This window comes from Bos taurus, chromosome 7 (assembly GCF_002263795.3).
Source record: "Bos taurus isolate L1 Dominette 01449 registration number 42190680 breed Hereford chromosome 7, ARS-UCD2.0, whole genome shotgun sequence".
In the NCBI taxonomy this organism is placed as follows: domain Eukaryota; kingdom Metazoa; phylum Chordata; class Mammalia; order Artiodactyla; family Bovidae; genus Bos; species Bos taurus.
The window spans coordinates 1,533,730-1,547,610 of NC_037334.1; the positions used below are offsets into that span (position 1 = coordinate 1,533,730).

Below are 13,881 nucleotides of genomic sequence, written 5' to 3' on the forward strand. Positions count from 1 at the left end.
CCCTCAGTACTGTTTTTATGGACTCCAGGATTACATGTTGGGTTCAGCTGTCAAAAGTCTTCAGTCTCTTTTTAGTATGAAACAGTTTATGAGTTCATGTATCTTTCTTGGTCTTGTGTGATCACAGGTCACTTATTTTGCAGAGACCTCCCTATTTGGGTTTATCTGAGGATTATAACTGATGCCGAAGTTTGGGCAGGAATGTCAGAGAAGTGGTGTCCTCAGCACCAGTGATGTCAGTCTGGTGATGCTTCCCTGTGCTGTTAGCATGGTGTCTGCTGGTTTCTCTATGAGAACGGCAAGAACTCTCAGCCCACACGCCCTGGAGAAAACCCTTCCCCTAAAGGACTTTGCCGAAACTCAGCCTGAGGCTGTGCCTATCCCTGGGATGACCCCTTGAGGGCCACGAAAAGCTCTAGGCTGACACAAGAATTTGCCGTTTGTTCCAGCCAACACCTAAAGTTAGGCTCCTGATTTCCCTGTTCTTAGAGGATTTATTTTTAAAAATCTACAATTTGTAAGAACTTCCTCTTTCCCTTTAAGATGTGTTTGTATCTCTTACATCCCAGGAGTGTCTTTCTCAAGGAGTGTCATCCCCTTGAAACTTCATAATCAGGAAGACAGGGGCCTCTTCTACCAGTGTTTGGGAGAGAGAGAAAATCTAACTTCGGTAGTACCAGTTAGCAGACATGAATGGCCTAATCACTTTGACATTGGCCGATTTTCTTACCCGCTTTTTGTAATTTTTCACTTTCTGAACACTGCTGGAGTCCTCGCTCCATTACCTCCCCTACTTGCTGTCTGACTTTGTTTATCTTTAACATTTTCTCCCCCATTGAGGTAAGTACTTTTGTAGAGCCAGATTTTGAGAATATGTAAAAACTCCTGTTTCTTCTCCAACTTTCACCCCCCTATTTTAACAAGTATTAGTGATTCTTGCCTGAAGATGGTGGTCAAATATGATTTTCTAATTCCATCATTCTTTTTACCTTTATTACTAAGAAAGAATTTCCTCTTCTTTTCTATTTATTTACTTATCTGAATCATTGGGAACTCAAATTCTTAAATTAAAAAAATAATTTTACTTAATGGATTATAATATTTTATTGCCATTATTTATTTTGATGTACATATTGTCCGAGATTCGGTCGGTGGGTATGCCTTCAAAGGGGCTTCCCAGGTGGCACTAGTGGTAAAGAGCCTGCCTGCCAAAGCAGGAGACTTAAGAGACCTGGATTTGATCCCTGGGTCGGGAAGATCCCCTGGAGAAGGAAGCGCAACCCACTCCAGTATTCTTGCCTGGACAATCCCATGGACAGAGGAGCCTGGAGGGCTACAGTCCACAGTGTCACAAAGAGCCGGACACGACTGAAGCGACTTAGCATGCACGCACGGCACGTATGCCTTCAAACTGGCTTCTGTATCCTTTTGACTTGCACACATCTTCCTCTGAGCATGTCCTTGTTTTCTATCACAGTAAGATTCTCAGAATGCATGCAAGTATTTCCCTTGTTCCAGCACTGGAATCAGCCATTCCTCCAAGGACAAGAAGACTATTCTTTTTAGTGGACAATGGTATTTAGAAACCAAAGTCTGGGCACAGGTGTGCTCACCGCAACTATGGTATCATTGTGTCCATGCCTTCTTGGGGGAAAAAACTGGGAAAGAGATGTATGTATACACACATACACACACACACACAGGTTGTGTGTGTATGTATATGTAAATATATGCAATGTGTATATGTATATTTATGTGTGTGTATATATGTGTAAACACACACACACACATAGAGATGCATATCTTTACCTATATCTCTATGTTAAAAACCGTGAGTTTGCACTGACAGTTTTAAATCTTAAACCACAGGGTTCATTCTATCCTTCCTCCTTTCCATAACTCCAAGTTTCACCAACAGTAAAAAATCTAGCTCCCATCACCCAAAATGTTATTTACATACTTGCACAGGCGAGAGTTCCAGAACTGCTAACTTTTGCCTCCAGAAACCTACAAGCTGGAGTTGCATATTTGTCTAGTTTTCTCTTCGTCTTCAGCCTGAGGGCATGTAGTCCAAACGATACATGTGTTTCTCCTCCTTATTGACTTTATTTATTATCTCTCTTTCTTTTTGACTTTTGAGAATATAAATATAAGACATTCACAAATTTTCAAAAGTCTGCTCAGAGAAGGGTCTCTGCTGCCATCCCATTCCCACCCACACTCCCCTTCAGTTTCTGGTTCGTCTGCCCTGTGGTTTTCTTTCCTTCTTTCTTATTTTGCATATATGAGTAGACACATGCAAATTTTCTTATTTCTTCTTTTTTCTTATACAAAAGGTAACATACTAGAGATACTCTTCTGCAGTTTGCCTTCTTTCCTAAAGAAATACAGCGAAACATCCTGGACAGCATGCTGAACCAGTTCATAGAGCTCTTCCTCATTCTTTCTTGCTGCTGTTGGTGACCCCATTGTGGGTGTTAGAGTTTATGCAATGATCCTGCTGCATGGGCAGTTAGGGTCACTCCAATATTTTGCATTTACTGCTGAAGCTTCAGTGAGTAAAAGTTTTCAATATAATGATTTTATAAAATTTAATTGGTGGCATGTGGGATCTTAGTTGCCCAACAAGGGATTGAACCTGCATCCCCTGCATTGTAAGGCAGATTTTTTTTTTTTAAAGATTTATTTACTTATTTTGGTTGCGATGGGTCTTTGCTGCTGTTCATGGGCTTTTCTCCAGCTGTGGCAAGCAGGGGCTACTCTTTGCACAGGCTTGAGGAGTGCAGCCATGAGAAGCTGTGGCACATGGGCTCAGTAGCTGTGGCATGCCGGCTCCAGAGCACTGGCTCAGTAGTTGTGGCCTGGGCTTAGCTGCTCTGAGACATGTAGGAACTTCCTAAACCAGGGATTGAAGCCGCAGCCTCTGCACTGGCAGGCAGATTCTTAACCACTAGACCACCAGGGAAGTCCCCTTTGCACTATTTAAAAAAAAAAAATTTATTGAGGTACATATACCAGAATATTCATCCATTTAAATTTACCCATTTGTGCAAGCATCATAATCTGATTTTAGAACATTTTCATCTCCCTGTAAAGATCGCAGCCCCAGGCTACCACTGATCTGTTTTCTGGACATTTCATATAAAGGGAACCAACCATACGATACGTGGTTTTTCGGGTGTGCCACAGCTTCGCAAAATGTTTTTAGGTCTTTGTATTGTTTTCACAGCTCTTTTTGTAACTCTGAAATGATTTGAAAATGAAAAGCAAGGGGGGCAAGGTGGGGGAAGAAGGAAAGAAAAGAAGAGGTGAATGTCTGCCCCTTTCCAGCATGGAAGGGGGCCAACGTGCCACCAAGTGGCCGGCTGGTCTACTCGAGGGATGAGTTGCCTCACAGGCTTGGCCCTGGTCCCTGTCACTAGCAGGGTGGATATTCAGCAGTGTCAGAGCTAAACAAGCCTTGGTGAGTTAGGGCAATGCTGCTGGGATCATGCAGAGCCCCCACCACTGATCGTAATAGCTTGTTTATTCATAAGCCCCTTTTTTCAGCACCAGGGTGGCTGACAGCAGAAGCCGGCTGATGTTTGTTGCTGCTGACGTTTGAACTCAACTTGGCTGAGTTCACAGCAGTCCAAGTCTTCCGCCAGCGACTATTTGCTGTTTGTAGGGACTGCTGGATTAAATGAGCATATGTGAGGGAAACCAGTACCCCTGCATACACTCCATGGAATTCTCCAATCAGAATACTGGAGTGGGTAGCCTTTCCCTTCTCCAAGGGATCCTCCAACCCAGGGATCGAACCCAGGACTCCTGCATTGAGGGCAGATTCTTTACCAGCTGAGCCACAAGTGAAGCCCAAGAATACTGGAGTGGGTAGCCTACCCCTTCTCCAACAGATCTTCCTGACCCACGAATCGAACTGGGGTCTCCTGCATTGCAGGCAGGTTCTTTACCAAGTGAGCCACCAGGGAAGCCATAAGGCTTTTAGGGTGGTACTAATCTCAACTTTTCCCTCCAGAATGCAGTATTACTTTTTATACTCTCTTTGCTGGGAGAAGCAATTTCCAAGGTTTTCACCAATGGGAGGGTTCTGTAATGATCAGGTGTGCCTGTTCTGATTGAACATCAGGGCTAGGGAAGCAGGGGGGTGGGTCTGTGGCCCCAGTGGTTCCATTGTGAGTTAGACCTGGGCTAGGACTCTGTTTCCTGTCTCCTCTTACTCCCCTAACCTAATGAGGGAGTCATGAAGACACTCAGCATCCCCAGGTGTCACTGTCAGCTCAGACCTCGTATACAAATGACCTAAAAACATTTAGGTATTAGCTATAACTCCCATTGGGAAGGACAGGGAGAATCATTGTATCATTCACAGTAACAGCTGCCTGTCTGGAAACTGGGCAACGTCTTGTGACTTTTGGGGCGGCTTCCCTCAGCCACCCAATCAATGGCCCATTGTCGAGTCCTTCTGCTTGTATAGAGGAAGCCAGCCCCTTGTCAGCTGCTTAGCTAGTCGTCCCTGGGTACACTACGATCCATTAACAGCTCCCTAGCTTTCTGTGGGTTGGGTCCTCCAACCCGGCTGCTCGTTCACTAGCTGTTCACATCTGGCTTCTGAAGGTCCGGGCTGCCACCTGGCCCTATTGCTTGGGACCCCCATGACGCCATTACTATCAGGGAGCCTGGTTCTATTATATCTCCTGCTCAGTCTCGGCCTCGGAGGGGTGGCCGTCCACCTTCTCGTAGGGGCCACCCGGGTCCTCTCTTCTTGGTAAATGGGATGTCCTCTGGATCCTCTTGAAGAACATAACTAACTGGTAGATTTTGAGGCCCATCCCAAATACAGCCTGTCCACTCGAGCATACCTTTCACAGAGCACGTGGACCTCTACTCTGCTGATTGCTGCAGCAGCTACTGCATTTCTCCTTCCCTGAGCACGGGCCATGGCTTTCTCAAGGCCTCCGAGAGCCACGCCAGGGGCCTGTTAGCGTGGCTCCTGGGAGTGCAGCACCAGTGCAGGTCGTCCCGTGTTACAGCAGGGCCGTCCCACACGGAGGAAGCCTCCCTAGGCTGGTCTGCCGTTAGCACCACCTTGCCCACACCCGACTCTTCTTGGTCCCACACACGCAGCTCCTGACCATCCATCTTGGCAAGGTCCCCGAGTGCCTCTGGCATATTGTCCCTTTCCTCTCTTGGCAGGCCCAGCTTTCCCAGCCAGGTTGTTATTACATAACCCTCATCATTGGTCCAGCGGCCAGGAGGGGAAGTGGAAAGAGGCTTGTGCATGACTTTTAAGCAAGAGAAAGTACCAACCGTTAAGAGGGAGGAGCAGGCTGTGTTTGTGGGTCTCGAGGTTGCACGGGGACCTGGACTTCCAAGACTTTCTAGGGCATCAATCAGATGTTACCCCCCACCCCAAGTGTCAGGATCCCTCTTCTTCCTAACAATGACAGTAACCTTTGTGTAGCAGATTTGGTGGGCTGCAAGTTCAAGCTGCACTTTTAACCCCCAAGTCCTGCCCTGATCCCCTCAGTCTGTCCGCCCTTCTCAGAACCTGCCAAACAGGCCCTTTGGTTTCTTAAGTTGATGCTTAGTCATCCTTAGCTTGTCAGTCTTTCTTCACTGCATTGGTGATGGCCCCAGGAATAATCCCCTGACACCATAGTTCTTTTAAAATTTTTATTTTGATTAAGAAGACTTAACATACCCTCTTAAAATTTTAAGCGTGTAATACAGTGTTCTTTATTCTTGTTATAGAGACCTCTAGAGTTTCTTCATCTTGCTTCGTTGAAACATTTCGCCCATTGATTAGCATTTCCCCTCCTCCAGCCTCTGGCACCACCATTCAGCTCTAATTCTGTGAATTTAACTAAAATACCTCATGTAAGTGGTATTTTATATCTTGGGTTTCCCAGGTGGCACTAGAGGTAAAGACCCTGCCTGACAGTGCAGGAAACATGAGAGATGTGGGTTCGATCCCTGGGTCAGGAGGATCTGCTGGAGGAAGACATGGCAGCCCACTCCAGTGGCCTCTGTACCCCCATGTGGGCCAGGTTCCAGAGGTGGGCCACCCCTGAGCCACAGGCAAGGAAGGCAGCTCCCTTCCACTGAAGGTGGACACAGCTGAGAGCCGGCAGCAGCCAGCATTCCCGGCATTTGGTGAAAGGAGCCCCTCAGTCCTAAAGAGGCGGCTGGGCTCGCATCGTCTGTGGGAGCAGGACTGGGCTCAGACCGTCTTGCTCTCTTGTCCTAATATTCCTTTAACACCATGGCAGGGCTAAAACGATGGATGGCTGGAGAGAGGAGCCAACAGAGGAGGTTGGACAGGTTCAACAGGAGGAACGAGAGGCAGCAGCAGAGTTTAAGAAAAGCCATCTTTTACTGCACAAGCAAGGATCCAAAAGAAGAAATGGCACAGGGGGAGATACGGCTAATAAAGCAGATTTGGACTTTCTTACTACTTGGGGGCAAGGACCCCCTGGTCTCTAACTCCCATGGTAACATGACATAGTAGGAAGGACAGTAACATATGCAGCTCTTGATTTTGAAGATGACTGTATGTGGTCGGGCTCCACCCTGCGTTACACAAAAGAAGTGAGTACCTAAGACAGTATGCAACCAGTCTAGAGTCTTAAAACTCAAGGTGAGAGATGGTGGTGGTCAGCAGTGATAAGTTCAAAGGTAGAGCAGGGAGCACGCACCTCAGCTGCATCAAGTGGAGCTAGCTCCTTCACAGTTTAAGTACATGGAACCCCAGCTTTTCTTTCCATAACCTGGAAAAGTTCTGCTTTCCAGATACAAAGACAAACGGAGCCTTCTGCTTGGACTTCCGGTGCGGACCTGACAGCCCCCACGTGTGAGGCGCCCGTCGGCCAGGACCCGCAGAGTCACCTGCAGCAGGGACTCTCCCCGCCGAGCCCCACCAGACAGAAGAGGGCTCTAGAGCTCCTCGCCAGCTCATCACGGCACAGCCGCTGTTTGTTGCCAGGTCTCTTTCGGCAGTGGATGGCCTCTCCTTCTCTGCGGGCTGCCTGAGTCTCTGCATTCCAGGACACCGGTATCAAGGCGGATCCGTGTGTCCTGTCCTTGCCCTGCTGGATTCCACTTTGAGTGAGGGTCTGAAGCCATTTCCCCCTCGAGTTTCATGAAATGGTCTGCATGTACCAACTAGGGTCTGCAGCCCTGCTTACTGCAACCATTTAGAGGGCAAATTATCTGAAAAGTGGCGGATGCGCCATCAGCTTGAAGACCAAAAGGGAAATGTCCAGTAGGCAAACTGATCCCACGTGCAGATCCGTTTCTAAAACGTCACCCACCATTCCCGTGTCAGTCCTGGAGGGCCCGGAGCTTTCAGCTGATTAGTCTTGGAGCAAGCTCACAGGCAACCATCATTTTGCTTCATTTAACAGCTTTACAGCTACACTGCCATTTCCGTGCCCTCATCAGCTGACTGGCCTTAAGGCTGACTGATAAACACGCGAATGATGGCAGAAGTCACCCGAGGGATGAGCACAGCACCCTATTGTAACTTCAGCATCTCCCTGGCTGGACTGGCAAAGACCCCAGAGTAGCACAGGCCTCCGGATGCTGCAGTGCTGGGGGCACCTGGAGAGGGGCAGTTTTTAATTGAACATTTTTCGGGCATCTGTTCATTTTGCTCTCTCAGCACTCCTTCTTTCCTGTTAACAGCACCCTCTTCCTTTGGGGACTGGCTTCCCAAGTGGCACTGGAGGTAAAGAACCCACCTGCCAATCCAGGAGACATAAGAGACATAGGTTTGATTCCTGGGTTGGGAAGATGCCCTGGAGGAGGGCATGGCAACCCAGTCCAGGATTCTTGCCTGGAGAATCCCATGGACAGAGGAGCCTAGAGGGCCACAGTCCATGGGGTTGCAGAGTTGGACACGACTGAAGCGACGTAGCACAGCGCCTTTGGGGAACTTCCTCTCCCATTCCATGTGGCTATGAAGTGCACTTCCCCAGGCCTCTCACTGGCTCCCGTCGGCAGCCGGCCTGTTAGTTATCTCTGTCCAGGGCCCACCACATCTCAAGCCTCTCAGGCCTCCCCCAACCCCCTCCCTCCCGGTAGCCCCAGCACAATCTTATCGCTGCTTCAGTCCCTTCCTGACATTTCATCATTTTGAAACCAGTCACGCATTTAGGACACCCCTTCCACATGCTACTAGAAGTCCCTGCAACAGGGCCCTGTTCTCCCGCACTGCAGCTGCACCCCCTGCTCCTGACACAATGCCTGGCCAGGCACAGCACACGCTCACAGCAGGTGAGTGAGCCTGCCTCCACACAAGCCTGCCTGGTGACTCTCAACACACCAGAACTGCCTACCCTTGGCACTCCTGAGGCCTAGCTTGTTCAACATCTCCTTTGATTCTGGGAGTTACCTAGTAACCTAAAAAGCAGACTGGGGGCAGGGAATTTTCAGGGTTAGCCAGTTTTTCTGTTTGCACCCAACAGAAGCTTGATAAAACCAGCACTAAAAGTTACTATGTTCAAACACTTCCCAAATAGTGGGAGCAGCTGTTCAGCACAGGGAGGTCAACTTGGCACTTTGCCATGACTTGGGGTGGGGGTGGGATGAGGGGGCGATAGGGAGGCTCAAAAGGGAGGGAATTTATGTATACTTAGGGCTGATTTGGGGCTTCCCAGGTGGCTCAGTGGTTAAGAATCTGCCTGCCGAGCAGGAAACACGACTTTGATCCCTCGTCTGGAAAGATCCCCTGGAGAAGGAAATGGCAACCGCAGTAGTCTTGCTTGGAAAACCCCATGGACTGGTAGGCGACAGTCCATGGAGTTGCAAAGAGTCAGACGCAACTTAGTGACTGAACAGCAGCAGCAGCATAGCTGATTCACGCTGTTTTACAACAGTAAACCAATCACCCTCCAATTAAAATTTTTTAAAAACCTTCTGAATATTAAAAAAAAATATATATATAATATCTCATCAGGTGGAAGTACGGCAACTTACTTAACTAATCCCTTCTGACAACTCTTTGTCCAATTCTCCTAGTTTTCTGCAGTTACAAACACTACTACCAGGAACACCACTGTCGTCAACTTTTTCTGCTCCTGGATTTATTTTCAAGGATGGCTTCTCAGAGTTGGAATTGCTGGGGTGGACAGATGGCATGAACACTTTAAAGGAGCTTACTACCTTTTTCAAAATCTCTTCCCACAGAGAACGTCGTACCGCAGCCTGCCTCATCACGCTGCAGCGGGCACTCTTAGCTCTGTTGCTCTGACCAGCACAACCGCCTCACTTTTGTTCTGTTTCGGACTTCTCTGACCACTAAGGAGAGCAAACCCCCTGCCCCCCGCACACGTTCTGTGCATTCTCAGCCAAGACTTCATGAGTCTGGTGTTCTTCCCTTCCCTGTGCCCTACATTCAGGGCTTCATCAGAGTAATCATGTCTTTAATTCCACCATGTGACAGGCTTCCTCCCTGAAGGCTGCTCTCTCCTGCTCTTCCGAGAGCTTCAGCTTCTCCAGGCCTGACCCTCTTCCAGCTTGTGCCTGAGGTGAGAGGTCACTGAGAAGATGCGCTTTCCAGGTTCCTGGTGTGTCTCCATTTGATGCCCTTGACAATGTGATACCAACAGGAGTGAGGGGGTGAACGTGCCAGAGCACACGTATTCTTACAATAAAAAAGGAAACGAAACAAGACCCAGAGAACTGCATTGACAATAAACCCAAGGGTTTTAAGTGAAACATTTGAACTGCTAAGGACCTAAGGTATCCCTGAGTTATCTGGTCCAACTTTCCTCACGTTAGACTCAGGACATGGATGAGCCAGAGGGGAGAGACCGGCAGCCCTGGGCAAAGTCAGTGCTAATTTTCTATCTATCTATCAAAAGTAACGGAGAAGGCAATGGCACCCCACTCCAGTACTCTTGCCTGGAAAATCCCATGGATGGAGGAGCCTGGTAGGCTGCAGCCCATGGGGTCGCTAAGAGTCAGACACGACTGAGCGACTTCACTTTCATGCATTGGAGAAGGAAATGGCAACCCACTCCAGTGTTCTTGCCTGGAGAATCCCAGGGACGGGGAGCCTGGTAGGCTTCCGTCCATGGGGTCGCACAGAGTCAGGCACTACTGAAGTGACTTAGCAGCATCAAAAGTAAAAGTCACTCTGAGGGAAACCAAACCCAACACCCCCACCACCAATGTCCGTTAAGAAAGCAGCCAAATCACACAACTACCAAGCAGAGCAGCTGCGTGCTGGTCCGCCTCCTGCCTTGCTGGCGTGGCCATGTGAAGTAAAATATGTGGGCAGTTTCCATACTAGCAAAATACTTTTATTATTTTATAGTGATAAAACAGGAAAGTAAAGACTTCTTTTTGGTGTATACCAGAGTTAAGGAAGTAAAAGAATAAGGGAATTAATAGAATTTTTATGTACTTTGATGACAGTAAAAAGTTAACAATACCAACTGTTTGTCATAAAACTTATAGCCCCCCAAAACACATATATAAAGGATCATAGTTTTTAAATCTATAAAAGTAAAAAATATACAGTCAGAAGCTCTAACGCTTATTCCATCTTTAATATAAAATTGTAAACATTTATTTACACAAAGCAAATGTGTATAACAAAAGTCCGAGCACCCTTTTCTTTTGAGTCATGGCTCCTGGAAGATGGGGATTTGCACTGAAGTGGAGTTGTCTCCTTCCCTGACTACCCAAAAACCAGATTCATAAATAAAGCCATTGGCAGCTCCCTGGGGGGACCCCAAGCATCACATTTATTGCTCTGACACTGCAGCAGGTGAGAAGCCTGCCGTCTGTCTAGGTGGCCCCAGAACTAAGGCAGGGGCAGCCCTCCCCAAAAGGGGGGGCAGAGGTGTGAGTGCCGAGGACAGAGGTGAGCGGCAGCCAGAGGGAGACCGGGAGAGGAACAGGGACCCACCACCAGCCTCCAGCCCGCTATTTTTGGTAAAAAAAAAAAACCCACTGAAGTCACCCTCTTCCCCTTCAGATTCGGGAACTCACTCAGAGGGTGGCGTCTTCACTGGCTTTATGATGCATCCCTTTCTCTGAGCTATATTCAGCCTCCGGGGAAGGCTGCGAGGGAGATAAAAGGGAAATGGCCCCAACGCCACTCACGGCGGCAAATGGCTACTAGAGAAGACCTGAGGGTCCAAGCACCCCCATGAAAGGCACTGCTGGTGCAAAGTAACGACCAATGTGTGCACAACCCTTCATCCCCTCAAAGCCACTCAAGCTGGCTGTGTGAGCATTTTTCCTGGCTCAATTCTTTACGTATGATACTCCTTGAATTATCCATTTTGAAACTCCAGGGAAATAAAAATGGGGTGGTGATTTTGCCAGAGATCATTCTGCATATAAGCCACTCTTTTCAGTGTACTATTTTCCCTCCAATATTCCATTTGAAAGAGTTCCACCCTATGCTTACCATTTTGCTTTTGCTATATTGAAGTGCTCTCTCCGTCTTCACTTTCCACAAACAGCCCACAGGTAATACTATGTGGACTCTTAGCTTAGTCAAGACCTAGACAGTCACAGACCTTAAAAGAGAAATCCACTTGAGTTTTTAGCAAGGACGTGTTAGTGTTACACAGCAATTCTCTCTAGAAAGTGCAAGTCGTCTGAAGAGGCAGCGGCAGCGGGAGCAGAGTGGAGCGGGGGCCCTTCCTCTGGCCTGTGTCCTTTTCCCTCCTTCCCCTGAACCTCTGCTTTCTGGGGAGGGGACACCCGCCTCCTTACAGCGCTAGGGTTCCCTGGGGAATTCTAATGACTCTTTTCCTCTCCAATCTAGTAAATTAGTGCCATAAGGAGGTTTTCCACTTGGGCTGGAGATATAAAGAACAGGAGGCAGAAAGAACGGTTATGGGAAATGAAGATAGGGTGAAAGAAAAGACATCTGTGCACAACTCAACAATGATCACCTTCCTAATACATTAAATACGAGTCTCCAGAGAAACTGCAAAAGGTGAGGAGTCACAACAAAAGAGACACAGGAACCCCAGTTTGTATTTCAGCCTTTAGCCTGGGGTCCTGCTCTGAAAACATTGGAGGAAGGGATTCCTCAGCCCAACTCTTCCTAAATGCCAACCTGGAAGAACAGCATTCTGGGAGAACGCGGGGCTGCAGTAACGACTGTATCTCTGCCACTAGCTCTGCTTCTCACGGCATCCTGTTCCTTTTTGGCACATGCAATTTTCCAGTGAGCCTCTCTTTGTCCTGAAAGCTGACAAAGAGCAGGAATAAAAAAGGCTCTTAATCAAAAGGAAACCCTAAGTTTCCAATGCCACTTATAGATTTTAACCACCTACCCTAACCTCTTTTAAAACCTTAAAACCTTTAAAAAATCTTTTCTATGCTACAAATTGCAAATAGTTCCACTATAAAGTTTCAACAAAAATCTGTCCCAACACTGGGCCAAGTGGAGAAATCTTGGATTAGATCAAAATGATAGCACAGATTTTTATAAAGCTGGCATCGTGGGGTTTTACGGTTGGCTTTTTGGTCTTATGGATAGAAAAAACCCCCGTAGAACCCAGTCCTGCTGTCCCAACCCCATACAGTGACACCAGCAGATGGGGGGGCCAGCCCGACATCCCAACTGCTGGCTGGGAGCCGTGGGCCCCACGGTCCCGGGAGGACCAGGCCTCGGCTCTGCGGCTCTAGCTCTGCCTGCCCGGCTCCCTGGGCTGTGGGATTTGGTCCAAAGCAGTTACTCTTTCTTGAATCTGAGAACAAAACTACAGGCTGTGTGAACACTGAAAATACCACAAATCCTCCTGCTACTGAGGCCCGAGGAGGTCGTCCAGATCGCTCATCCACTCCTCGGAAGTCCTGTTCTTCAGCAGGGAGTCGATCAGGTCGGCGTCCCCAGCCATGCTGGCCAGCCCGCCGCTGCCCGGCTGCCCACTGTAGGCAAAGGGCAGCTCCTGGCCTGCGGTCCGCACGGGGTAGGCCTGGGCACAGTGCAGGCCTGGCCGGCCGCCCATGGCTGGGGCAGGGCTCTGGCTGAAGGCCCCCAGCTCAGGCCCCGCCGGGCTCAGGCCCGACAAGCCCTGCTGCGGGGCTCCCTGGGGAGGTGCTGGCACAGGGGCACTGGTCCTCTGCTGTGTGCTCACAGTGGGCAGCATGGACCCTGCCACAGCTGCTGAGCTCATGGGGGCCATGGGCCTGCTGGGCATCGCCTGAGAGAACTGCGGGCTGGACATTTTCAGGTGGGCCTGCTGCAGGTGGAAACTGGAGGCTGCAGTGAACGGGCTTACGGCGCTGTTTCCCGGGGGCTGGCCGCTCAGGTTCGGCATTCCCTGATGTTGCCACGTGGAATTCTGGCCTCCCATGGCTGCTGATACCCTGGGGACCTGTGGCTTAGTTAAACCCGAGTTCAGGGTCCCCTTACTGTGCTGCTGGGAGAGACCAGAGTTCCCCAGCGAGTTCTGTCCATAGGCAGCTGAAACCGAGGTGTTCTGGCCCACGCTGGTCTGCCGTGGAATGTGGGCATGTCCATTGGTGGCCTGTGGCGGAGGCTGGGGAACCATCTGGGTTATGCTGGAAGTCATGCCGTAGAGGCTGCTCTGTGGCATGCTTTGGGAGCCAGTGAACTGAGCCACACCCCGGTCCTGCTGGCCTGAGTTTGAGGGAAGAGAAGAAACTGAAGTGTGTCCAGGGCCCATTGGCATCAGATTCCCAGCCTGAGGGAACACTCGGGGACAGCTGGAGTTAGATGGACCCAAGCTGTTCACGCCAGGCATGGCAGAAGAGGACCCTAGAAGACAGAGAAAGTGCTGTCAGCCAAGCTAGCGTTTCTTCACCACCACTATGGAGATACATCTAAGACCCACACAGCAACTGCTGTCCTACAGGCATGAAAGGCAGAGTCAGTGTTCTGAT

The 13,881-nt window shown here is 49.1% G+C and overlaps 1 protein-coding gene across 1 annotated transcript in view; it reads right to left on the reverse strand.

The window, feature by feature from the left end:
* Positions 1-10,537: 10,537 nt before the first annotated feature.
* The window catches only part of MAML1 (mastermind like transcriptional coactivator 1), a 61,797-nt gene continuing 58,453 nt past the window's right edge, over positions 10,538-13,881 (reverse strand). Inside the window, exon 5 of the mRNA XM_024994729.2 lies at positions 10,538-13,756. Within this exon, the coding sequence (XP_024850497.1) occupies positions 12,777-13,756 (980 nt within the window). The 3' untranslated portion in view covers positions 10,538-12,776. The remainder of the gene's footprint in view (positions 13,757-13,881) is intronic.